This window comes from Pongo abelii, chromosome 7, assembly GCF_028885655.2.
Source record: "Pongo abelii isolate AG06213 chromosome 7, NHGRI_mPonAbe1-v2.0_pri, whole genome shotgun sequence".
Lineage (NCBI taxonomy): Eukaryota > Metazoa > Chordata > Mammalia > Primates > Hominidae > Pongo > Pongo abelii.
Genome location: NC_071992.2, coordinates 66,192,736 through 66,219,533, shown reverse-complemented (window position 1 = coordinate 66,219,533; position 26,798 = coordinate 66,192,736). Strand labels below are relative to the sequence as shown.

General features: G+C 34.3%; 1 protein-coding gene across 7 annotated transcripts in view; it reads left to right on the top strand.

Moving 5' to 3' along the window:
• The window catches only part of PXDNL (peroxidasin like), a 522,985-nt gene that overhangs the window by 243,251 nt on the left and 252,936 nt on the right, over positions 1–26,798 (top strand). For all 7 annotated transcript variants that reach the window (XM_054561591.2, XM_054561594.2, XM_054561592.2 and 4 more), the window contains exon 3: positions 2,045–2,116. In XM_054561591.2, the coding sequence (XP_054417566.2) occupies positions 2,045–2,116 (72 nt within the window). The remainder of the gene's footprint in view (positions 1–2,044; positions 2,117–26,798) is intronic.

The following is a 26,798-nucleotide window of genomic DNA, read 5'->3' as shown; positions in this document are numbered from 1 at the left end:
TATAATGCTTTGAATAAAACTTGACAAGAAATATGTACTTGTGATTGGAAAACACATTCAACTGTGAGCCATTTTAATGAGTTGGTTTCTTGTCAGCAATAAAAAAAATTTCAAGAAAACAAGTTAAATTGTTTGATCTCGTACTTCAGGTTATGCACATCACAATTTTAGTGTAATTTTTTTGAAATCTTATGTTTTATTTTTGTTAAAATTTAAATAACTCTAAAAGAGTATGCAGAAACATAGGCTTCAAGCACATTTAATATACTGAAGAAAGACTAATTATGGTATATAATATCTTTTCCATTTCTAATTGTGGCTTTGAAAGATAATTAACACTAATACCCAAAGACATCTTTTGTATGAAATGAGTCAGTTTCTCTCTCCTAGGCACCATCGTTGCAAGATTTAAGAAAATAGTCACTCAAATTGTTTTTTGTGATCTGTGATTAATATGAGGTTGAGACTATATACATGTGTCACATACCACACATACACACGCATCGTAGCAGACGTGCAAATTACATACACACATGCACATATGTATGTATACACACATGTATAGTTTATTCTACATGCATTGGTGCATGTTGTATTTAATAGACTAAGATGGACAGAATAGTCATTTCTTCAAGTAAATATATTTGCATGGTGGTGGTTTGGGGACCTAACAGAAGTGCATTAATTGATTTTGAACAATAGAATGAGAGAGTACCTAAACAGCAAATTCTCCCAGGACAAGGTTTGTGTCTGGTATTAATTACACATTAACTAGTTATATTGCTTTCAGCCTGTTTAAAAATTCCTTGAACACATGGTGGACTATAAAGTTGAATGGCTCATTGACTGAAGCTTAGAATTATCCATGAAAATTGACATTATCTCTGTATGGCATCACCTCCAATGCAAGCTGTAGATTGGTTGTTCTGCCTCCCAATGGCCAGGACACTAGGCAGTCATAAATGGTGAGAAATGGCTCTGGTGCCATCGGTGAGGTGTCAGCCACTTCAGATGCTGTTTGGAGAATTTAACAGTGAGGCCTACAGTGAATCAGTTAGGAACAGATGAGCTTGAGGATCTCTAGGCTGTCTGTGAAATTGTGCATAATAACTGAAATAATCACCTGCTCCAATGGCCAAAACACTTCTGTTTTCCTAATCATTCATACAGAAACCCCACAAAACAAATATTTTATAATATACTAAAAGTGAATCCTCCAGCATTGGACTTTGGCAGTAGATTTTTAGAAGCTTTGAGGGTTTTAGACATTATAGAATATTCAGGAACATGTGTGCCAATCTAATTAGCAGACTTTCCCTCTATATTTAGACATGCCATAATAATTTAAATTTGAAAGAAATTTTAAGTGTTTTTACTAGAAAAAAATTTATAATTTTCATTTGCCAGGGTGCTTTTACTGAAGCTTTTAAAGTTACTGAAAGTTGATTTTTCTGTAACTTGTTTTATGGTTCAAATTCAATTTATTTCTGCCACCTGTTATTTTTCTCCCTGGATTTTTTAGAAATCATTTTTGGACCATTGGATACTACTATAATAAGAGCCTCACTTCCTATGGTGTAATTGACTCTTGGTTTGACAGTTTAACAAATACACAATGAAAGTCTACTGTGTGTCAATATCTGTGATATTTATTTTTCCAAGGAAGATGCTTAAGCCTGAGTGTTCAATACTCTCCATCTGTTTAGGAATATGTTCCTTTGTTACCATGACTATGTTGATAATTTTCCTTTTAGATGTTATGCTTCAGGAGAACAAGAATTTTACCTCTGGGTTGCAATGTTGTTTTAGGAATGTTTTAGGGTAATTTAATAAATATAAATTATTTTTGAAAAGTCTTTGCGACAAATTAATGTTTTATATCACTTTTTTGAATAGGGAATTAAAGTATAAATTTCCAAATTTAGTGAACCATGTCAGTAAATATTTTTCTGTTGTGTAAAGCACTATACTTAGCAGAACTATTTTAATGTTTGCAGAGTCTGTTTCTCATTTGGAAATTATTTGTTTGTTTTTGCTTTTTCAGTCTGCTGAACAACAACCACATCAGAAAGATTTCCAGAAATGCTTTCGAAGGACTGGAAAATTTGCTGTATCTGTAAGTTATAAGAAAAAACAACAATGCCTTATGGTGTTGATTGACTATTTTTGCCTTTTTTGTGTGTGTTTACTTTAAATTAAAATAATTCTTTACCTTCGTGAAAAGCAGTTTTAACCTTTATATAAAACTCACATATGAACATGTCTTAAGTGCAATAAATTATTGCTTTCAATAGATTGCGCATCTGAAAACATTCAAATATTTATGCACATTTCTCCTGCCACAAGTTCTAAATTGGAGAAAAATAAAAACAGAATGGGTTTCCAGTATTTCACATTCAAATTTAATTACTCAGTAATTTTAAAAAATTCCATACACCCAGAAAAGGGTTTTTTTTTTTGTTGGCTAAAGGAGCTTTATGCCAACAGAGTATCCATCCAAGATCTTCCAAAGCCAGTGAACACATTATAGTTAGGAACTTTAATAAACTTGGGTAAGAACCAAATTTCTGAAAAATTAGGTCACAAATATGATCACTGACAATTGTAATGGTTTTTGTGTATTATTGGTAAATGGGAATAAAGATATTTTAAACAACTGCCTGTTTGACTCAGAAACATTGGTGTTTGATAATTTGAATATTGGGAGGTCATGATTGGATATGGTGTTGGAGGCTGAAGAAACAAACTACAAGGGCTTTTATCTCAGCTAGAGTGAGTGCTACAACTTTCTTTTTAAAAAAATGTTAAGGCAATAATGGGCCGGGAGCGGTGGCTCACGCCTGTAATCCCAGCACTTTGGGGATGCCCAGGCGGGCAGATCACAAGGTCAGGAGGTGGAGACCATCCTGGTTAACACAGTGAAACCCCGTCTCTAAAAAATACAAAAAAATTAGCCAGGCATGGTGGTGGGCACCTGTAGTCCCAGCTACTTGGGAGGCTGAGGCAGGAGAATGGCGTGAACCCGGGAGGCGGAGCTTGCAGTGAGCTGAGATGGCGCCACTGCACTCCGGCCTGTCCAACAGAGTGAGACTCCGTCTCAAAAAAAATAAAAAAAAAATGTTAAGGCGATAATGAACATTTTTATACAAATATGTTCATTTGCAGATTAATTAAGCACATTGCTAAAAAGTTAATTATTCTCTTAAAGAGAAGACACCATTCCAATCTTTAGCTCTGAGCAAATTTATACAACTGTAGTATCTTCCAAAACCACTGAAATTCCTATTAAACCCCAGGTCAAGAGCCTCAAAGCCTCCTGTGTTCAGCTGAGACACCTCAGCTTAACATAGAGGTCTCCCACAGCTCTGCTAATTACTGAGTCCTAAAGTTTCAGTTTCCTCTTACGTCAGTCAATTCCATCTGCTCGCCTAACCTTTCATAACAAATCTAACATATCGTCTTAGTCAATTTTCTGCTGATGTAACAGAATACCACAGACTAGGTAATTAATTTTTTTAAAAAAAGTTTATTTGGCTCATCGTTCTGGAGGCTGGAAAGTCCAAGATCAAAGGGTTGCATCCTAACATAATGGAAGGAAAAATGAGCATACAGACATGGAGAAAAAGGGGGCTGAAATCCCTCAATCACTAATCCACTCCCACGATAACGGCATTATTGCATTTATAAGGGCAGAGCCCTCATGACCTAATCACCTCTTAATAGTCCCTCCTCTTAATACCATCACAGTGACAATTAAATTTCTATATGAGTTTGAGGAAACAAACATTTAAACTGTAGCATTCTGCCTCTTCGCCTCACAAAACTCATGTCCTTCTTATATACAAAAATACATTTATTCCATCTCAGTGGCCCCAAAAATCTTGACTTATTTTAGCACAAACTCAAAAGTCCAAAGTCCAGAATCTTGTTTGAATCTGGTATGGGTGAGATTCAAGGTGTGATTCATCCTGAGGCAAATTCCTCTCCAGCTGTAAGCCTGTGAAATAAAAAAAAAAACAAGATATCTACTTCCAAAATATGACAATGGTGCTGGCATGTGATAGACATTCCCATTACAAAAGGGGGAGAGAGGCAAAAAGAAAGGAGCAAGAGGCCCTAAGTTAATTCAAAATATAATAGGGAAAGCAATGTTAAACCTTAGACTTCCACAATAATCATTTACTCCATTTGCCACCTTCTGGACACTGGGGAATTTGGGTCTCCAAAGCCTCAGGTGGCCACAACCCCATGTCTTTGCTGGGCTCAGCCATGCTTCAGTTCTCTTGGGTTGGAGTCTCATGCCTATGACCTTCCCAGGCCGGAGTTTCCACTCCGGCTACAAGTGGCCCTGTAGCTCTGGGGTCTCAGTGGCAGCCCCAATCCCACGGATCCACTAGGCTTTGCCCTAGTGAGCACTCTCTGTGGAGGCTCTACCTGTGGCAGGTTTCTGCTTGGGTTCTCAGGTTATTTGATACATCCTTTGAAATCTAGGTGAAGGGAGCCATACTCCCACAGCTCTTGTGAGCCTGGAGACTTATACCATGTGGATGCTGTCAAGGCTTACTGCATGCACACTGCAGGAACCCACTTAGGCTACAGGTGGAGTTGGCTGAGGCATGCACTGTGCTGGAACACAGGAAGCAGAGACCCAATGTGGCTCTGAGCAGCAAGTCCATGGAAGGTACCTTGAGCCCATTCCCTGAAACTATTCTGTTTTTCTAGAGCTCAGGGCCTGTGATGGGAAGGGGCAGCCTTGAAGGCCTCTGAAATGCCTTTGAAGTCTTTGTCCTGTTCACTTGGTGAATAGCACCTGAATCACTGTCTGTGCTAACCTCTTCAGCAAATGGTCACTTGGGCACACCTGTAGTATTCTCTCTTTTACATGCTTTTTTACTCTTTACATGGCCAGCCTGCAAATTTTCCAAATCTTTCTGGTTTTTACCTTTTAATTATAAATTCCATCTTTAAGTTTTTTCCTCTAGCATCTCAATGCATGTGGTTAGAAGTAGCCATGCAGCAACCTGAGTGCTCTGCTCCTTAGATATTTCTCACATGAGACATCTTAGTTAATCACCCCTAAGTTCTTCATTCCATAAAGTCCTGGGACACCAACACAATTCAGCCAAGTTCTTTGCAACTGTGTAACAGGGTGACCTTTAATCCAGCTTCCAATACCTTGTTCTTCATTTCTGTCTGAGACCTCATGAGAATGGCTTTTACTGTCCATATTTCTATCAACATTCTGGCCAAGACCACTTAATATCTAAGACATTGCATACCTTTTCTACAGATTCCTTTTTCTTCTAAGCCCTTAACAGAATTACCTTTAACATTCTGTTCATGGCAATCTAGGGTTTTTCCAGCCTGCTCCTCCAGACTCTTCTAGCCTTTACCTATTACCCAGTTCCAAAGCTACTTCTGCGTTTTTTGGTATCTGTTAGAACAACAGATCCACCTCTCAATACCAATTCTCTGTCTTAGTTTTCTGCTACTATGGGAGAATACTACAGACTGGGTAATTTATAAAGAAAAGTTTATTTGACTCATGGTTCTGGAGGCTGGGAGCTCCAAGACTGAGGGGCCACATCTGGAGAGGGCCTTCTTGCTGTGTCATAACATAGTGGAAGAACAAACAAACACACAAGACAGAAAAAGGGCCAAACTTCTGTGATAACCAACTCACTCCTGTGATAATGGCATTAACCCATTCATGAGGGAAGAGTCTTCATGACCTAATCACTTCTTAAAGGTCCTACCTCTTATCATAGTTACACTGGAAATTAAATTTCAATGAATTTTGGAGGGAACATTAAAACCATAGCACATGCCCAGGTGCATGCCATTCTTTATTTCCATATTTTACATATTACTAAGGATCCTTCAAACTTTTGGGGTGTGCAAAGCCTGCTCCTCGTTAGTGAAGGAGCTTGACCTTCTCCCTGTGTTTCATCTCAATCCTGCTCTGTAGTTCTCTGCTCATTGGCATGTCAAGAGTAACTCCCTTATAGTAAGACAAACAAATTAATAAAACAAAACAAGAACCTTTGTGGCTTTTCAAATATCAATTTAGAAGGAATCTCATTACTAGCACTAACATTCAATGAGGAAATAAGTAAAATGACAGTTATTAGCAGGAAATTAATTTTGAATAAGACAAGTGTTCAATGTTGCAGAGGCTTGGATCAATTACATACACAAGTGTATTCTCTGCTCTGAGTGAGAACAAAAAATCATTTCACACAACTTCTAATCAATGCTCTGGCCAATTAAAAACACTAGTTATTAAGTGAAAAAAGAGTCTGGGCTCCTGTAAGACTTGTTATTTAAAAGGCAAGGATAACAGATGTGTGAAGCAGTACATGGTGAACACATTCATGTGCCCACTGCAGTAAATTTTGCTATGTTTTCAATAACATTGCCGAGTAATCATTGCCTTTCAAACCAGGGAATTTTGTAGAGAAAGAGGGTTGTGAGTTAGAAGACCCATTCAATGCATACAGTACCTGCAAGTTCTTATATCTTTTCTTTGCTCTTGATACTTGATCCATTGCTCTTTTATTTCTTCAAATATGGTAAGCACTGCCTTTCTACTGTCTGACCCTGGGCATGTCCTGCTTATTGTTTGTTCCTTGGCTATTTTCCCTTTCTTGTCCCAGCTTTAATGTCATGTCCTCTAGCAATCACCTTAAGCCAGCCAATACTTCTCTTTTTCTCCCTAACATGGTGCCCTGTGTATTTCATTTATTGCATATACCACAAAAGTTTATTTTTTCTCATCTATTTGTTAAATTATTTATTTTCTGATTTCCCCACTGGATTCTGTGAGGTCGGGTGGCCATGCTGTCTTTATTTATCACATAGGTCAGCGTCTAGAATTAGTATCTAGAACACAGGAACTACTCATTAAATATTTGTTGAATAAATGTATGAACATAAAGTACTCAATAAATGCTTGATATTTGCTTAATTAAGACTCTCAGTTATGTTGAATTAATTATTCTTAAGAGAGGAATGATAACACTATTAAATGCCTCTGTTGTTTCAACAACATGTGTATTTATCAATTATTTATAGCGTGCATTTTCCTAAAGATTACAAGTATTTACATTACATAAAGTAGTTATAGTGCTTGTATATTCAAGAGGTTAATTTTCATTTGACTATACCACAGAATTGCAGTTTTACCCTGCCAAACACAAAGGATAGCATAGCTTTTCCTCTAAGACACAAGCATTTGTAAACTCATCTGAAATTCTAGTGTGTTTTGATCCAAAATGTATCTCTGATCCCCTTGGGCAAAAATAAATCGAAATGTCTTAAGACAAATTGTGCTTTCAAATTAAAAAAATACAATTGTTTGAGAATATCTTTGAGTATAGTGATTCATTTAATGTTAGCTGAATTTTAGAGCTAAGATATATTGAAGATCTAAGAGCAAAATTCTCCTTTTCTTTGGTTTAGCAGACACTTAAACTTTAGTTTCTTTTCTTCGATTTAGCAACCCTTAAGAATAGCATTTGCAATGTTCATTATTTTTAACCATTTGACTTAATCCAATGATAAACTCCAAAAATAAAGTTTATTTATTCAGAAACATCTTGACATCCAAATTATAATGATCTTGTTACTTATGGACATTGATAATGATATCAAATCACTGTAATACAAAATGTGATAATAGTCATGTTACTTAAGGGCACTGATAATTTCACAAGTTTCAAATTACCCATGGGGCAAAAAACTGATGCATCTCTGTGCATGTTTGCGATAAACTAGGCATCAATGCTAGCATTTGAAGAGGAAATTTATTCCATATTCAAATCTGTGATTCTGTTTCTGGCCATGGTTATCATTCTCTAAGTTTAGTATTTTCTCTGAATTACAGCTTCTTCCTACTAGCCCAGCTCTGAGCAGCTTTGTCCTTTTGAACTCCTATTACTAAATGCTGCTCCTTTTGCACAAACTCACCTACTTAAATTATTGGCTGAATGCGTGACTTGCAATTGTATCCTCAGCATTGGCCTTTTCCATTTCTCTCCAGTTTCTTTGAATTTATTGGGAGTCTGCCCCATTCCTATTGTATCCTATAGATAAAAAGATTTTTTTGAAATATTAGGCAAGTAAGTGCCATTGAAGAATGTGACCTTTAATAGTGTAAGCTTGAAGAACACAACTCTCACCAGTTCTGAAATCTCTCACTCCCTGGGTTTTAATGACAATCTTAACAAAATGAGTGCAATTTCCTTGTGGTTTCTTGTCCACTCTCTCAGCTTTTGCTGTGAAACAAACCACTGTAGAATTTAGTGGCTTAAAACAATCAAGCATTTTTATCTCTCATGATTGTTCCATGGACTGAATCAGTTCTTTTTGTCTAGGCTGGGTCAGACCTTCTGGTCTAGAATGACTTTATTCACATAGCTGGCAATTTCTCAGTATTAGCTGGGATGCTTTTCTTTTCCATGTGGCTTCTCTTTCTCTAGCCAGCTAGATTGTGCTTGTTTACACAATGATCTTATCCCTAGCATAGTCAGGGATGAGTGTTTTCCATGCCTTGCTTGTGTCATGTTTGCTAGTGTTCCATTTGGCCAGTTAAGCCACATGACCAAGATGTGATTCAGCACTGGAGAAACAGGCTCCATATTTTGGTGGATGAAGCAGCTTAATCACCTTGCAAAGGGGTATGAATCAGGAATGGAAGGAATTTTTTGCCATTTCTGCACTCTGTCACATTCATATAGGTCTGGGGCTTCCAGGGGTTGAGGTACATTTTGCAATCACAATCAAGCACATCCTGGGTTAGTATCCAGGATGGATTATGCAGTAGGAGCTCAAAGAGAAAAGGGGCCATATCTATTTGGAGAGCCACAAGGGGTGGGCGGCAGGTTGGACTTGATGGAAGGAGCAAGAGGATTGTGAGAAAATTCAGCAAACAGTCTGGTATGTTTGTGTTATGGCAAGTATCTTTTAATGAATGGATGGGAGGGCCTGAATGGAGCATGATGAGAAATAAGGCTAGCAAGTTTCACAAGGACCAAATCATGGGGGAAGAGGGTTTGTGTGCCAAGCTTTCTGTCTCCATGTAGTTAGCTCTTACTTACTTCTACTCACTCCAAACCAGACTCCATTCCTACCACTCTACTAAAGGATTTTTGATGAAGGCCACTCATGTTGTTAAACATATAGAACCATTCTGTGTTTAATTATGTTTCATGAGGCTTCATGGTCTCCTGCATTGACTGCTCACCCTCTAATCTCCTTGGTGTTAGTGACATTGCATGTTCCTGGTGTGCCATTTGCTGACCTGCCTGCTCGGACTCCTTCACCCTGAGTTCTTGCCCATGTGCTGTTCTCTTTTCCCACTTTACACCTCCCTGCGGTGGAACATATCTGCTTCCATGGTTTCAGTCATTATGTAGATGCTCCTGGCTCCCAAATCTTTATTTCTAGTCTGGATTGCTTTTATGTTTCCCAATCCATACACATGCAATTTCTAACTCAATATTTCCACTGATATGTCCCACAGGAGCTTCAAACTCAATGTGACTTAAATTTAACTCATTATCTTTCTCCCTTCAAACCCACTCCTTCCTTTCCCCTTCAAATGTGCTTCTTATTTTATGAAATGATGACAGACTCATATAGTCATCCAGACTAAATATTTGTGCATCATATTGGCCTTCTCCCATTTTCTCTCCTGCTGTGTCTAGTTAGTTGTTAAGTCCTAAAGTTTCTAGGTTGACATTGCTCTATTCCCCTCCTATCTACCTGCATTGTGCTTTCTTACCTTCTATCCTCCATATCCATCACCCTTGCCTGTACAAAACTTTATTTCTTTGTCCAAATCTTTCCCTTTCTAAATCTCTGAAGGGTGACTAGTCATCTTTTCTAAAAAAAAGACTTGATTAGCCCATTCTTCTTAGAGTTCTTCAATGGCTCCCATTGCTTTTGGGACGAAGTAAAATCTCATTAACAGAACATATAAGATTCAACTTTATTTATATCTTCAGCCTTCATGACAATCACCTCCTCAAACTCTGAGTTCTAAAGTTCCTGGTATGTGGAATTTGATATCCTTCTGAAATGCCACCTTCACATACTCTCTTGGCAACTGTATTATGCTGGGATATTGTGTCTTCCTAAAAATACATCCTGCTCCATGACTCTGATGATCACATAACAGATCACTTATTTTTACCTACTATGTTATTAGAGATGTACATTGTCAGTAATCTGTGCAACAAACCTGTAAGGTTTTATGTATGGGATAGATGAACACAGCAATTAATTTTACCAAGGACACAAATATGAAAATACCAGGGCCTTCTAAGAAAAACTGTAGGAACAGAAGCAGAGCAGGCAGTCTGGGGTGGGAGTGAAGAGCAGTGACACCTCTCCTACCCTTCCTGGGAAAGCATTCCCTGCCTTACAGAGTGGGGTGGACTGGTCACTCAGCAGGTTTACCCACTTAGAGAAATAGCTGCATCAAATGATCTTAACTCAATGAGAACAAGCATTAGCATCATCTAGCTCTGAATCTGTTTTCATCAAGCATCCTCATTGTCATCTGAATCTCATACAGATTTGCCATCAATGAAAGAATATGCCGACTACCTGAGAAAAATAGCCCAATCTTCAAGGAAGTAACATATCTTATTAATTAATTGACTTATTGATTTTTTATGACATTGGATAGGGAAAATTAGTTTCCAAAAGAATAAAATATATTTAGATGCTCTGACTAAATTCATTTTGTAGGCCAAGTAGAGGAACCTCTGGAAGGTCCTCTTTGGGCCACTCATCCAGCCTTCCTATACGTCTATCTTTTCTCTCTGTACTGGCAACTATTTTCTCTTTGTGAAAATTAGGTAGCATTACTTTATAATCTTGACATATAATTACTTTGTCAGCATATTTTGATTAAGAAATTTTAGTTTCCTTCCACGTGTTCATCCGTCTGTCCGTCCATCCAACAATCTATCTATCTAATATCCATCTATCCATCTATTTATCTATTCATCCATCCAACAATAATGTAATAAACACCTACCATGCCAAGTACTATACTAGGCTCCAGTTATGTCGTGGTGAGCAAAAAAGATTTGGCTCTGTCCTCATAAAATCTATGAACTGATATAGTAGAGGAACATTATTCATTTATTTTCTATCTTAATATTTTAATGGTGTGTTACCATGTCCTATGCATTTGGAGTCAAAATGTCCAGAATGAGATTCAGGAAGTTTGAGGAGGGAAGAGGAGACATTACAACTAATACCACAGAAATACAAAAGATAATGAGACTGCTATGAACAACTATACACCCCAAAATTTGATAACCTAGAAGAAAGATTTCTAGAAATATGCAACCTTTCAAGATTGATAAGGAAGATTTTGCTTCCTTTCTCCATATGTGATGCTGGGTCCTCCTTTGCCTTCTACCACGATGGTTAGCTTCCTGTAGCCCTCACCAGAAGCCAAGCAGTTCAGCAGGTTGTATGAGGAACATTTTACATTCTATCTGCTCAAATCATAAAATCAAGAGTAAGAAGGAGTAATAAGTGATAAATATCAGTGTTACTAAGTATCAGATAATGTAATATAGGATTTCTTATAAAGTATCATAACATTGTCCTTCAAAAGAACTCTATGACCCTGAATATGGACAAGTGTTTGTGTGCAACACTTTTTAAATAAAATTTACCTGTCGAGCCTTTCAAAGTTGTTGCTGTTGCTGTAAAGATCTTTTTCTAGTCATGAGAATAACATGCATTTACTGTATATCTTGATCGGCTCAGGATACCATAACAAAATACCATAGACTAGATGGCTCAACCAACAAACCCTGATTTTCTCCCAGTTCTGGAGTCTGGAAACCTGACATCAGAGTGCTAGCATAGTCAAGTTCTAGTGAGTGCTTTCTTCCTTGCAGACAGCCAAGCTCTTTCCTCAGTACACGTGCTTTGTAATAATCCTGTAGGATTAGGATCCTAACCCATGACCTCATTAACTCTATTTCATAAAAGTCCTATCTCCAAATATAGTCACATTTGAGGTTAGAGCTTCAATATATGAATTTTAGGGTGATGCAGTTCAGTCCATAGCTCCATAGGAAACTTAAAAGTACACTTTTTATATATACACATAAATTTAAAAAAATTATATCATTTTGTAACCTGCTTTAAAAAAATCCTAATATATTCCCATGTGTTCCATGTAATTAAACTTTTCTGTGACAGGTAAAAAAAGATTGATGAGGGAGAAATAGAAAATCTGAACAGGCATATGAGTAAGCAGATTGCATCAGTAATGAAACATCTCCCGTCAAAAAAAGCTGAGGACCTCATGGCTTCACTGCTGAATTCTACCAAACATGTCAAGGACAAATGCCAATGCTTCTCAAAATCTTTCGAAAGATTTAATATTAAAGAATACTTCCAAACTGCTTTTATGAGGCCAGAATTGCTCTGAAATCAAAGCCAGACAAGGATGCTACAAGAAAAGAAAATTGCAAGCCAGTATCCCCGATGAACACGGATGTTTCAGTTTGATTCAAACTCTTTGATGCCTAATTTTACGCCTTCATGAATTTTTCACAAAGATAACTTACTTCATTTCTTTTTCTGGTGCATATGCTTTATTTTCTCATTTAATTTTTAATTTTTAAAATTTATTTATTTATTTATTTATTTATTTAGAGATAGGGTCTCACTCTGTCATCTAGGTTGGAGTGCAGGGGTGTGAACTCAGCTCACTGCACTGCAACCTCCGCCTCCCAGGTTCAAGCAATTCTTGTGCCTTAGCCTCTTGAGTAGCTGGGATTACAGACACATGCCACCACGCCCAGCCAATTTTTTTGTATTTTTAGTAGAGATAGTAGGGTTTTGCCATGTTGTCCACGCTGGTCTTGAACTCCTGAGCTCAGGCAATCTGCCCACCTCGGCCTCCCAAGCATATGCTTTTATGAAGTTGTTTGGTAATACAACGTCAACTTTATAGATGATTGGGATCAGTCATGCTGTTACCCTACCAGAATGATCCAAGGCTACAAGATTTCTTTTCCTCCAGACGTTTTTCTCACTCCTTCCTCTTTCCTGATTTTTCTTTGATTTCAGGCTACTCAAGACCAGTTCTCTTAATCAGCCACCTTTCTGCCTGTTGCCTCTTCACTATGGTAAGGTCCATAGTGAGAGAATCCTTTTCAGGTTTGCGAAAAGAGAGGGAGAAATAGACTCAGCACTGTTTTGCATTGTATATTTACTAATTATTCAAAAAACTGTCCTTGGAGTTTGCCTTCTATTATGCACCTATTTCATGAACAGCCAGCAGCTCACACCCTTTATATAACTTTTCTAGATTTCCCCAACCAGAGGTATTTCCCACATGTGAGACGTTATTTCTTTTTCTCTCCCTCTGATTTCAATATTTGAGTTTGTCATATAGCTGTTGTATCCTTCTATTCTACAAAGTGATAAGCTACTTGGTATCAAGGAATTTTTTAGCTACTTTTGTCTTCCAGGCAATGATATGCAGTCTCTGGTACTTACACATGTTAAATAAATTATTATTAACATCAACTGTATTTTTAATCTGTAGAATGGATGACTTTGGTGGAACATGGTATTCAAAAGTCTAATGAACAGATGTGTGGAACAAATTAGTTTTGTATGATAAAATGGATTAAATTAATCTTAGTAGTTCCAGAGAATGGAATTTGGACTTAGATACAGTTACAGGGAAAATGATTTCAGTTAACTTATTCATTCATTTCAATCTCCATTCATTCAACAGACATTTTTTAAATAAAATGTTTTATTCTGAGATAATTATAAATTCACATGCAACTGTAAGAAATAATACGCAGAGAGATAACATTTACTCTTTATCCAGTTTCTACTGATGATAAATATAGCAAAAATATAATGCAATCTATGACCAGAATACTGGCATTGATACAGTCAAGACAAAGAACATTTCTATCACCCAAGGTCCCTCATGTTGCTCTTTTATAGCCACATTTGCTTCCCTCTGCCCACGCTTTCTTCAAATCCTGGCAACTACCAGTAAATTCTCCATTTCCACAGTTTTATTTTAAGAATATTATTTAGATGGAAACATAAAATATATAGCCTTTTATGACTGCCTTTTTTCACTGAGCATCATTCTCTGGAGAGTCATCCTGGTTTTTGCATAATACCAATAGTTTATTACTTTTTATTGCTGAGTAATATTCCATGGTATCAATATACCAGTTTGTTTAACCATTCACCTATTGAAAGACATCTGAGTTATTTCCAGTTTCTGGCTATTAAGAATTAAAATATTTAGGGTGGTGATTAACGTTGCTTCACACATTAAATAAAAATGTACACAACTATTTTTGGGTGAATTTAATTTTTTTATTCTTTAGAATGAACATCCTGGAGTGTAATTGCTGGGTCACATGGTAATTGGATGTTTGGTTTTAAAGACACTGATAAATTGTTTTCCAGAGGAGCTGTACCATTTTATATTCTCACTAGTATGTGATCCAGTTTCTCTGTACCCCTGCCAACATTTTGCATTGTCACCATTTTTAATTTTAGCCGTTCAGATGTGTGTATAGGAATATCTCACTGCAGTTCTAGTTTATACTTCTCTGATGGCTAATGATGTTGAACATCTGTCATGAACATTTACCATCTGTTTATCTTCTATTCATGTCTGCTCATGTCTTTTGCTTAACTTCTGATGAGATTGTGGGGTTTTGTACTGTTAAGTTTTGAGAGTTTATATATTCTAGAGATTAGTCCTTTATCAGATATGTACTTTTCAAATATTTTCTTCCAGTCTGTAACTTACTTTTAATCTTCTTAACAGGGTCTTTTGAAGAGCAGGTGTTTTCATTTTGATGAAGTTCAATTTATCAAAGTTCTTTTCTATGGATTACACCTTTGGTGTCAAGTCTCACAGTTCTTTTCCTGCCTATCCATCAGAAGATTTTCTCCTGACTTTTTTTCTTAAAATATTTATAGTTTACATATTTACATTTAATTCTGTAACCCACTTAGAGTTAGTTTTTGTAAAAGGTGTGAGGCTTAGATCAAGGCTCATGTTTTTGCCATGAATGTTCAGTTGCATCAGCACCTGTTGTTAAGATGCTTTCTTTCCTCCACCGAATTGCTTCTGCACCTTTGTCAAAAATAAGTTGGCTATATTTTGTGGGTCTATTTCTAGGCTCTCTATTTTATTACATTTACCTATATGCTTACCCCTTTGCCAAATAATCTTGATTACTGTAGCTAAATAATACATCCTGAAGCCGGGTAGACAGTTTCCTTCCATTTTATTTTTTTTTTTCAAAATTTTTAGTTAGTCTAGATTCTTTGCCTTTCCATTAAAACATAAAATAATTTTGTCTACATGTACAAAAGTCTTGCTTGAATTTTTATAGATTGTTTTAAATTTGTATGGCAGTTTGGGGCTAAATGACATTTATTCTATGAAACTTTAAATTCATGAACAAGGTAAGTCTCCATTTATTTAGATCTGTTTAATTTTTTAATATCAGTGTTTTATAGTTTTAAAATAAACATAATCTAAAGCTTTTGGTAGGTTTTTACCTAGGTATTTTGTTTTTGAGTGACTGCAAAGAGTATTGCTTTTTAGTATAATTTCAGTGTTCACATTTTCATTGCCAGAAACTAGTAATGCAACTGTTTTTCATACTCCCTTGTATACTGTGACCTTGCTGATCTCACTTTTTAAATTCTAAGGTAATTTTGGGGGGTAGATTCTTTGAAATGTTTTACATACATAAGCATATTATTTGTAAACAGGAATATATTTTCTTTCCTTTCTTTCTTTCTCTCTCTCTTTCTTTCTCTTTCTTTCTTTCTTTCTTTCTTTCTTTTTCTTTCTTTCTTTCTTTCTTTCTTTCTTTCTTTTTTCTTTCTTTCTTTCTTTCTTTCTTTCTTTCTTTCTTTCTTTTCTTTCTTTGTTTCTTTTTCTTTCTTTCTTATTTGTATTTTTCCCGATCTGTTTTCACTGCCTAGATCTTCCAATGGAGTGGTAAGAGCAGACATTCGTGCCTTGCTCCTGACCTTAGAGGGAAGGATTCACTCTTAAACCATTATTGATAAGATTACCTGTAGGTTTTTTGTCAAACTCTTTACCAAGTTAAGGAAATTTCCCTATAGTTCTATTTTCCTGGAGCTTTGATCATGAATAGACATAGAATTTAGTCAAAGGTTTTTTCCTTATTTATTGCTGTGACTATGTAACTTCTTTTTTAGCGTGATTTTTTAATATATATATATAGATTATATATATAATATATATAGATTTTATACATATATAAATGTATATTTTATATATGTATAAAATCTATATAGATTTTATATATATAAAATCTATATAGATTTTGTATATTATATATAGGTTTTATATATTTTATATATAGATTATATATATATAATATATAGATTTTATATAATATATAGATTTTATATATATAAATATATATAGATTATATAAAATCTATATAGATTTTATATATTATATGTAGATTTTATATGTAATATATAGATTTTATATAGAATATATATAGATTTTATATACAGAATATATATAGATTTTATATATAATATATAGATTTTATAGATAATATATTTTATATATTATATAGATTTTATATATAATATATTTTATATATAATATAAAGATTTTATATATAATATATAGATTTTATATATAATATATAGATTTTATATGATGTATAGATTTTATATATTATATATAGATTTTATATGTATTATATATAGATTTTATATATTATATATAGATTTTATATGCATTATATATAGATTTTATATATTACGTATATAGATTTTATATATATAATATATATAGATTTTATATATATATAAAATATATATATTTGTAGTGATTTTTTCATATTAGTACTTGTGTTTTCTCTCTTTTGTCCTTTGTCAGTCTTGCCAGAGGTTTTTCAATTATATTGATCTTTTCAAATTAATGAATAAAATCCACCCTGTCTGTAGGCATGTATACACAAATACATACATATATAAATGCATACATACACACATAAATATGTAGAGAGTGGATTTTATTCATTAATTTTTGAATATTGAACTACTTTTGTATTCCTGAAATACACTTCCCTATATTATGGAGTATAATTCTTAAATATATTGCTCAAATATATTTGCTAATATTTTCTTGACAATTTGTGTATCCATATTCATGAGGGTTATTGGTATGTTGTTTCCTTTTTTCTTACTATCTCTCAGGTTTTGGTATCACATTAATACTAACTTTGTAAAGTGAATTGAGAAGTATTCCTTCTCTGTTATTTTTTCTGGAAGACATTGTGTAGATTTGATATTAAATTTGTCATTAAATGTCTGATAAAATTCCTCAATGACACTACATGGGCCTGGAGATTTCTTTTTCAAGAATGTTTAAGTTCTGAATTCAATTTTTTAAATAGTTATAGCACTATTCACATTATCTCTTTCACATTGAGTAAACTGATAGTTTGTGCTTTTTGAGGAAGTTGTCCATTTTTTCTAATTTGTCAAATATATATGTGTAGAGTTGTTTGTTGCGTTCCGTTGGTATCCTTTTGATGTCTGCAAGATTTGTAGTGATTTTCTCATATTGGTATTTGTGTTTTCTCTCTTTTGTTCTTTGTCAGTCTTGCTAGAGGTTTTTCAATTTTATTAATCTTTTAAAATAATCGGCTTTTTTTTAGTTCTCTGATTCTCTGTTGTTTATCTGTTTTGAGTTTCATTAAGTTTTGCTTATTTTTATTATTTTCTTCTTGCTTTGAGTTCATTTTGCTCTTGTATTCTATGTTTCTGAAGTGGTTGTTTTGATTATTAACTCAAAACTTTTGCTCTTTTATAATGTAAGCATGTCATTTGATAGATTTTCCTTTCTATACTATCTTATCTATATCCCATTAATTTTTGATGTATTTTCACTTTGATTCAGTCCGATTTTTTTTTTAGCTCATTTCAGATTTTCTGACTTATGGATTATTTGTAAGTAAGTTGTTTGGTTTCCAAGTGTTTAGATATTCTCCTGTTATCTTTTTGCTATTGGTTTTTTGTGTGTGTTCAGGAAATATACTCTGTATGATTTCAATATTTTAAATTGTTGAGGATTCTTTTATAGCTCAGGACATGATCTATCTTGATATGTATTCTCAGGGAACTCAAAAAGGATGTGAATTGAGTTTTTTTTTTTTTTTTGGAGCAGTGTTCTAAAAATGTGAGTTAGACTGTGTTGTTTTATGATGTTATTGAGTTCTTCTATTTCCTGGGTGATTTTCTGTTTAGGTCTTCCAACAATTGTTGAGAAAAGGGTATTAAAATCTTTCACTATAACTATGCATTTATCTGTTTCTCTCATCAGTTCTATTTTTTGCTTCGCAAGTTTTCTAGCTCTGTTTCTTGGAGCATACATTTAAGATTTCTATGTCTTCTTGGTGGACTGACCTTTTTAAAATAATTATAAAATATTCTTCCCTATCTTTAGTCATTGTCTTTGTTTGGAAGCCTACTTTATGTGATATTAATAGAACCATTCCTGTTTTCTTTTGATTGATGTTTGCATGACCTAACTTTTTTCATACTTTTACTTTCATATCATTTTACTTGAACTCATTTTCTTATAGACAGCATATAGCTAGTCATATTTTAAAATATGTTTTGCCAATCTTTGTCTTTTTCTTTTTGAGAAGGAGTCACTCTGTCGCCCAGACTGGAGTGCAATGATGTGATCTCTGCTCACTGCAGCCTCCACCTTCCAGGTTCGACCAATTCTCCTGCCTCAGCCTCCTGAGTAGCTGGGACTGCAGGCGTGCACCACCCCACCTGGCTAATTTTTGTATTTTTAATAGAGATGGGGTTTCACCATGTTGGCCAAGCTGGTCTAGAACTCCTGACCTCAAGTGATCTACTCACCTTGGCCTCCCAAAGTGCTAGGATTCAGGGGCAACCTTTGTCTTTTAATCAGTGTGTTTAGACTATTTTTATTTAATGTAATTATTGATATATTGGGTTTAAATTTCACATTTTATTTTTTTTCTGTTTATTTTCTCCCTTTTCTTTTCTTTCTCTTTTTTCTACCTTCCTGTTGGTTACTTGTACATTTTTTAGAATTTTACTTTGATTTATCTGTTAGTGTTCTTATGTCTTTGTGCAGCTTTTGTAGTGGGTGCTCAGGTATTAAATACATATACATAATTTATCACATTCTCCTCAAGTATCATTCTATTTAAATATAAAAATCTTTCCTTAAGTCCCTTTACCCTCCCTGATTTATAATATAATTGTCTTAACTATTTTCTCTACATACATTGAGAATTACTTCAGAAAATGCTATTATTTTTTATTCAGTTATCAACCATAATTTAGGATGCTGAAGAGAAAAGGTAAAATGTATTTACTCATGATTTTTACTCTTTCTATTATTCTTTCTTCTCGACGCCTCATATTTCCTTCTTGTATTATTTTCTTTCCTCTTAGAGAATTTCATTTAACCATTCCTTCAAAATAGTTCTGCTGTTGACAAATGCTCTTAATTTCCCCTCATCTGAGAATGTCTTGGTTTACCCTTTATTCCTGAAGAGTACTTTAGCTAGATATAGGATTCTGGGTTGAAAAATCTTTCCTTTCACTACTGGAAAAATATACGAATTCCTTTTGCGTCTGTGGTTTCTAATGAGAAATCTACTGTCATACCTACGATTCTTCGAGCTCTCTTTCCTCTGTCACTGCTTTCAAGATTTTCTTTTTCTTTAGTTTTCTGATATTTGAATATGAAGTATCTTGATTTAGATTTCTTTGGGTTACCCTGTTTAGGGCTTACTCAGCAACTTGAATCTGTAGATTTATTTCTTTTGCCAAAATTGGAAGTTTTCAGTCATTATTTCTTTAAAGACTTTTTAGCCTCACCCTTTTTTTCTCCTCTCTTCCTAGGACTGCGTTGAAAAAAAATACCAGATATTTTGTTATAGTCCCACAAGTCTCTGAGACTCAGTTTATATTTTAATGTCTGTGTTCTTCTCTCTGTGTTCAGATTGAGTAATATCTACTGCTCTTCATCAAGTTCACTTCTTTTTCTGTTGTCGTCTCCATCCTGCCACTGACCCATCCATTGAGTTTTTTTTACTTCAGTAGATAAGTATTTTTCAGTTCTAAACTTTCTGTTTGGGTGTTTTTTATATTTCCTATTTGTTTTTTAAGGCTAGTTTTAAAAAATTATTTCCAGCTTGTTTGTGATTGCTTCCTGAGGCATTTTTATGATGTTCTTTAAAAATCTCTATTATATAATCCTAACATCTCTGTCATCTTGCTGTTGTCGTCTGTATTACTTTGCTAGGGCTGCCGTAAGAAAGTCCCACAGGCTGGGTGGCTTACAATAGAAATGTAATTTTGGTCTCTTCTAAAGCCCCTTTCCTTGGCTGACAGAATAACTGTCTTCTCTCTTTGTCTTTACATAGTCTTTACTCTGTGTCTGTGTCCTAATCTCATTTTCTTTGAAATACTAAGGATGCTAATTTTATAAAATTTGGGCCCACCTATATGACCTTGTTTTACCTTAATTTCTTCTTTAAAGGTCTTATCTTCAAATACAGTCACATTCTGAGGTACTGGGGGTAAAGACTTTGACATTTTTTTTGGGAGGGAGAGGAGATCCTGGATCTTATTTGAATTTTCTGTTTTAGCTGACTTCCTCCTACATTGCTGTCAAAGGAAAGAATGCTGCCTCGTTATTGTCAGGTGCAGGTAGGAGTCCAGGTTTCCCATGTGGCTTCCATTGATTCCCACATAGTGGTGGGATTCCTTGTTACTTCTAGTTGGAGTTGGGAGTGTGGGCTCTCCACTGATACTTTCTTTGCCAAGAGGGGTATAAATGCTTTATCATTGCTCCCCATATGAACTGCACTGATATCATGTAGTGGGGGTGGCATCATCACTGCTTCATATTAGTTAAAATACTGATTATCCACTGGTTCTCCTCTGACACCATTCCAGTGGGGAGCAGGAAGGACAGCTCTTTATTGCTGGTTTGGGTGGAGGTCAAGGCTTTCTATGTGGTCTGTACTGATACTAGAGCAGGTTTCATTATTATCACCATTTGGGAATGAAAATTCCAGCTCCTTACTTTACCTTCTCTGACAACACAGCTATGGGTGTGTTGGGTGCCTCAATATAGCCTCACAAGCGTGAGGATCTAGGATTCCCAGTTGACTTTTAATGGCATGAGTGGGAGTGCAACCATAGTTTCTTCTGCAGTGTTTGGCTAGAACAGAGTTATTATTTTCTAAAAGTTTTCTGTCTTGCTAGACTTATTTCTTCCCTTATTTGTTTGGCCTTTTTGTCATCTGTACTTATTGATATTTTATAGGCTTTTGCTTGTTCCGTTCTAAGTTTGAAATAAATGAGCAAAAAGAAAACCTAGAAAATTACCATTGTGTCATATCTTGGGCCCTGAAGTTCCTGAGAGATTTGCTTTCTACCTTTCAGAGGCTTTTTATGTTTGTCTTATATGTAATGTCCAAGATTTCTAGTTGTATTTAGTGGGATAAATATGAGAAAGGCACTTTTGAGCATTTTTACTTTTACGTGTGTGTGTGTGTTTTTAAACAAAGAGAACTAGCTAATAATCACAGCTCTCCAATATGTGATGAAATTTTATTGCTTAAAATGTGGTAAGACATATATTACATAAAATGTGCCATTTTAATCATTTTAATATCATTAAGTACTGCTTAGTACTTAATGTTTAGTGTCATTAAGTACATTCACCATATTGTGCAACCATCACCACTATCCATTTCTAGAATTTTTCATCATCCCAAACAAAAACTATACTTATTAAATAATCCTCTATTCCTCCCACTCTCAGCCCCTCATAGCACCCATTCTACTTTCAGTCTCCACTAATTGTTTCTATTCTATTTCTTCATGAATAATTCAGTATTTTCACCTTCATTTTGGTTTATTTCATTCAGGGTAATGTTCTTAAGATTCATCCATGTTGCAACATGTATCAGAATTTCATTTCGTTTTAAGGCCAAATAATATTCCATTGTACAGATATACTGTATTTTGCTTAAGTGTGGCATATCTGTTCAATGTTATTTCTATATTTTGGCTATTATGAATTATGCTGCTATGAATATTGCTTTGTATGTATCTGTTTGAGTAGCTGCTTTCAATTCTTCTGGTATATAACAGAAGTAGAATTCCAAAATTTATTTTCATGCAATTATTTATGCATTGATTACTTTTATTAATTTACATACAAGTGCTGCTTAATTTATGATGGGGTTATATCCTGATAAACCCATTATAAATTAAAACGTTGTAAGTAGAAAGTGCATTTTTGATCTACACTCTTTTCAATTTACGATGGGTTTATCTGGATGAAAACCCATTGTAAGTCAAAAGCATACTGACTGCATATGGCTATTGCACTGTCATAAAGGGAAACTATTGTAAGTAAGGGATAATCTATATTCATTCACTTATTCTACACATTTCTTGATCATCATTTGTTTGCCAAACACCTTACTGATAGTAATTTTTAATATCTTACTTTTGTATGCTGTCTTACAAAATATTTCTATAAGTGCCTCATTGAATTTTCAGATTAGTTTTATGATTTTGTGTATTAATTCTCTAACTACACAAATAAGCTTAATATTCTGACAGTTCCATAACTGAGTCAAAACTCACATTTCTGTCCTATGATATTGAGCTTAACACGCTTTTGGTTGACAGCCTTGAGATTTTAAAGCAAAGTTTAGATTAGCATTTGAGAAGAATGTTCTAAAAATGTGTTTTTTAGTTCAAAACTCCAGAAGCTTTGCCCTTAGAAGGAGTCTTATAGATTATGTATAATCCATTTTCTATAGTTTAAAAATCATTTTAGCTTAAGCCTTATTTTTACAGTTGGGCACAATCTCTCTCAAAATGACATCATCAGTGTAAATACATAGGTTGATGCATAAATATTTAATGAAACATGTCAACATAAAATTCTTATCAAATTATTTATTTTCCATACATATCTGTTATGTAAATATATTTTTCTGGATTCTGTGAGGATGTTTCTCAGCTGTTGACTGTATTCTTGGAGCTCACTGGCAATAATATAATACCTTATTTCCAAAATGAATAAATGTTGAATCAAAAATGATGATTTAACTTCTTAGCTTTGATTGTTGTAGAACTAACATAAATTTGTTATTGGAAGACCACACTCTAATCTCAAGTGAAAATATTTTTGGAATGTTTGTGCATGTTAATAGATAGAATTTTACTGTCATTGGCTTATCTGACAATTTTTTTTTTTCAGAAAGAAAGAACTGATATAAGTGGTTAAAAAGTTTTAATTGTCTTTTTCTATTACTGTTTAAGATCTTTGGAAATTAGTGAATTATTACACTCTGAAATAATGCAGAACACAGTTTTAGGATACAGGAGAAACTTCAGTTTGCCCCCAAATATAGTGAGAATAGAAATGACTTCAGCACAAACTTTGCCTATTTAACTACTATTGCATATATATCATTTGTTTTAGTTATGATATATATAATACCTTTTGAATGTATTGAATTATGAGTAAGAATTTCATACATATTTCTCATTTACCATTTTATACAGTTTATATCTACTTCTTTGACCCTTATGAATTCTAGCTTGAATGTTGGAATTATCAAATGAGCAAAATGTAACATTATAAGTATACACCATTGTTAGTAAACCTATGTGAATAGTGGATAAAAGGACAGGGGACAACTTCCCATGGTAGTATTGTTAAAAATAAAAATGCTTCAGATTTGGTGGGTTTTCATGTTGCTGAAGCCATTATTAGGAAGAATTCATAAACGAAAAGGATGAGGAGGCAATGATAAAAGAAAAATGAAAGTTTCTTTTTTTCTCCTTTGTTTCCTTTCCTTTCTTTTCAAAAAGTATAATGTCAGTTTAGATTCTCTTGGTGACAATAGACCAAAACAAACAAATAAAAACACAAACTGCTCAGGTAGTTATAAATATCTTAGAAGTAATGCTGACTAAGATGAACCTACTGGCTCAAACAATTTCGCCAAGAGCCTAGTTCATCTGCATCTCTCAGGATGGGTGGGCCTCTCCCAGGTTTAATTCATCCTTAGCTCTACCTAGTGGAACCCAACAGAGTCATGTTTTCCCCTCCAGTTAGCAACACTTCTCTGCCAGACTCTTCATACTGCCCCATCCAGGGAAAATGATGGATTTCTTCTGATGGCTCATGAGGAAGAGAGATTAAACTTTTTTAATATATGAGAATCCCAGCAAATGTCTCCTTGTGTCTCACTGCTCATGTCTTTCTCTGAGCCGGTCCCTGCAGCCTGAGGCTGGTTGTAAACACTGTAACTAAGAAATGAGGAAGTTGGTGCTGCCAAAGCTGCTCTGCAGCTTCGCAGTGATGCCAGGCAACAAAAGCACGTGCAGAAAATTGTGCCATTTTCTGTAAAACATCTAAATGCATTATTTACTGAGAAAAAATTTTAACTCTTTTTTGGAAAAACTGTCTCAAGCAAGGCACTTTAGAAGATTTTCATGCCCATGTATCTCTGATGTATTATTGGTCAGAAACATGGCTTTACAGAATTAAATTAGCTGTCAGTTTTGCTGGAGTATTAATCTGATTTTAGATTTACAGTTTTTCCTTATATAGAATTATCTTCCTTTCAAAATGTTTACAATATTTTAATGGTTTGAAAAAATTATGATAAGTAAATATAATAAAAACTATCTCATAATTCAGTAGTACCAAAAATTTTAAGTTAATGTTATTTTTAGATAGCATTTTCACATCTTGGAAGAAATTCCTAATCCTTTTTGAAGGGATAATATTGAATACTAAATTATGTTGCTTTTAAATAAAAGAAATGTTTATTTGCCTTCATAGAGTGACATACAATTGTCATGTGTGTTTATCTCTGTATGGTCATCATAACATTTTTGAAAGAACAAAAAGCGTGTGTTTTAGTTATTAGCATCCTAATCTTTTCATATTTGCGCTCCAAATTTTACTTTGAAAATTTGTAAGCATGCAGGAAAGTAAACACCTGTAAAACCACCATTGAATGGAAATTAATTAGAAATTCGCATATTATATATTTGTATGCATTATACATTTTACTGAACCATATGAAAATAAGCTGCAAGTCACCTTTCAGTACTGAAAAATTATTTACCACAGTTCCTGTTACAGGATATGTCATTTCCACCTTTTAAAAAAATTATAAGGGAAGTTAAAAAGCAAGAAAACATGCAGCCAGAAGAGATAAAGCTGGCATCAGAACTAGACTCAGATTCGGCAGAAATTTTGGAATGCTCGCTCACTCAGGAATTTCAAACAACTATATTAATGTGCCAAAGACTCTAATGGGAAAAGTGGAAAACATGCAAGAATAGGTGGGTAATTTAAGCAGAGAAACAGAAACTCTAGGAAAGAATGAAAAGGAAATTCTAGAAATAAAAACACTGTAGCAGAAGTTAAGAATGCCTTCAATGGGCCCACCAGTTGACTGGATATGGCTGAGGAAAGAATCAGTGACCTTGGTGATATGTTAATAGAGACCTCATAAACTGAAATACAAAGAGAAAAAGGATGGAAAAATGAAACACAATACTCAAGAAAGGCAGGATAATAACAAAAGGTGTAACATACGTGTAATGGAAACACCAGATCGGAAGAAAATGTGAAAGGAGAAGAAAAAACATTTGAAGTAATAATGGCTGATAATTTTTCAAAAATAATGACAGATGGGAAACACAGGTCCCAAAAGCTCAGAGAACACAAAGCAGAATAAATACCAAAGAATCTACACCTAGGCATAGCATATTCACATTGCAGAAAAACAGACAAAGAATTAAATCTTGAAAGCCAGGGGTAAAAACACCTTACCTGTATAGGAACAAGGATACAAATTACACCGGACTTCTCAGAAAACATGCAAGCAAAAAGAGCATGAAGTAAAATATTTAAAACATTGAAAGTAAAAACCCCCAGTTTAGACTTCTGTATTGATAAAAATCCTTCAAATTGAAGAGGAAATAATGACTTTCTTAGGCAAACAAGAATTGAGGAAATTTGTTACTAGTAGACCTGCCTTGCAATGAATGTTTAAAAAATCCTTTAAAGAGAAGGGAAATGATATAGATCTGAAACTCAGATTTATACAAAGGAAGGTGGAGCAATAGAGAAGGAATAAATCAAGGTAAAATATAACCTTTTATTTTTTATTATTAATTGATATAACAGATAATAGTTTGTTCAGAATAAAAATAAATACAATAAATTTGGTAGCTTATGGATAAGTGGAATGACAGGAATAATTGTTAAAAGGGATAGAAAAAAGGAATTGGAAATACAGTCAGCCCTTCATATTTATGGGTTTCACATCCATGGATTCAGCTGATCACAGATTGAAAATATTAGGAAAAAATTGCATCCATATGAACATTACAGACTTTTTTCTTGTTATTATTCTCTAAACAGTTCAACAACTATTTACATAGGTTTTTATATTGTATTAGGTATTATAAGTAATTTAGAGATAATTTGGGGTATATAGGAGGATGTGCATAGGTTATATGTAAATGTCGCATCATTTTATATCAGAACTTGAGCATCTACAGATTCTCGTGTCCTCGAGAGGTCCTGAAACCAACCCCTTATGGATACTGAAGGATGACTGTACTCTGTTACAAGGTACCAGCACTACCCATGA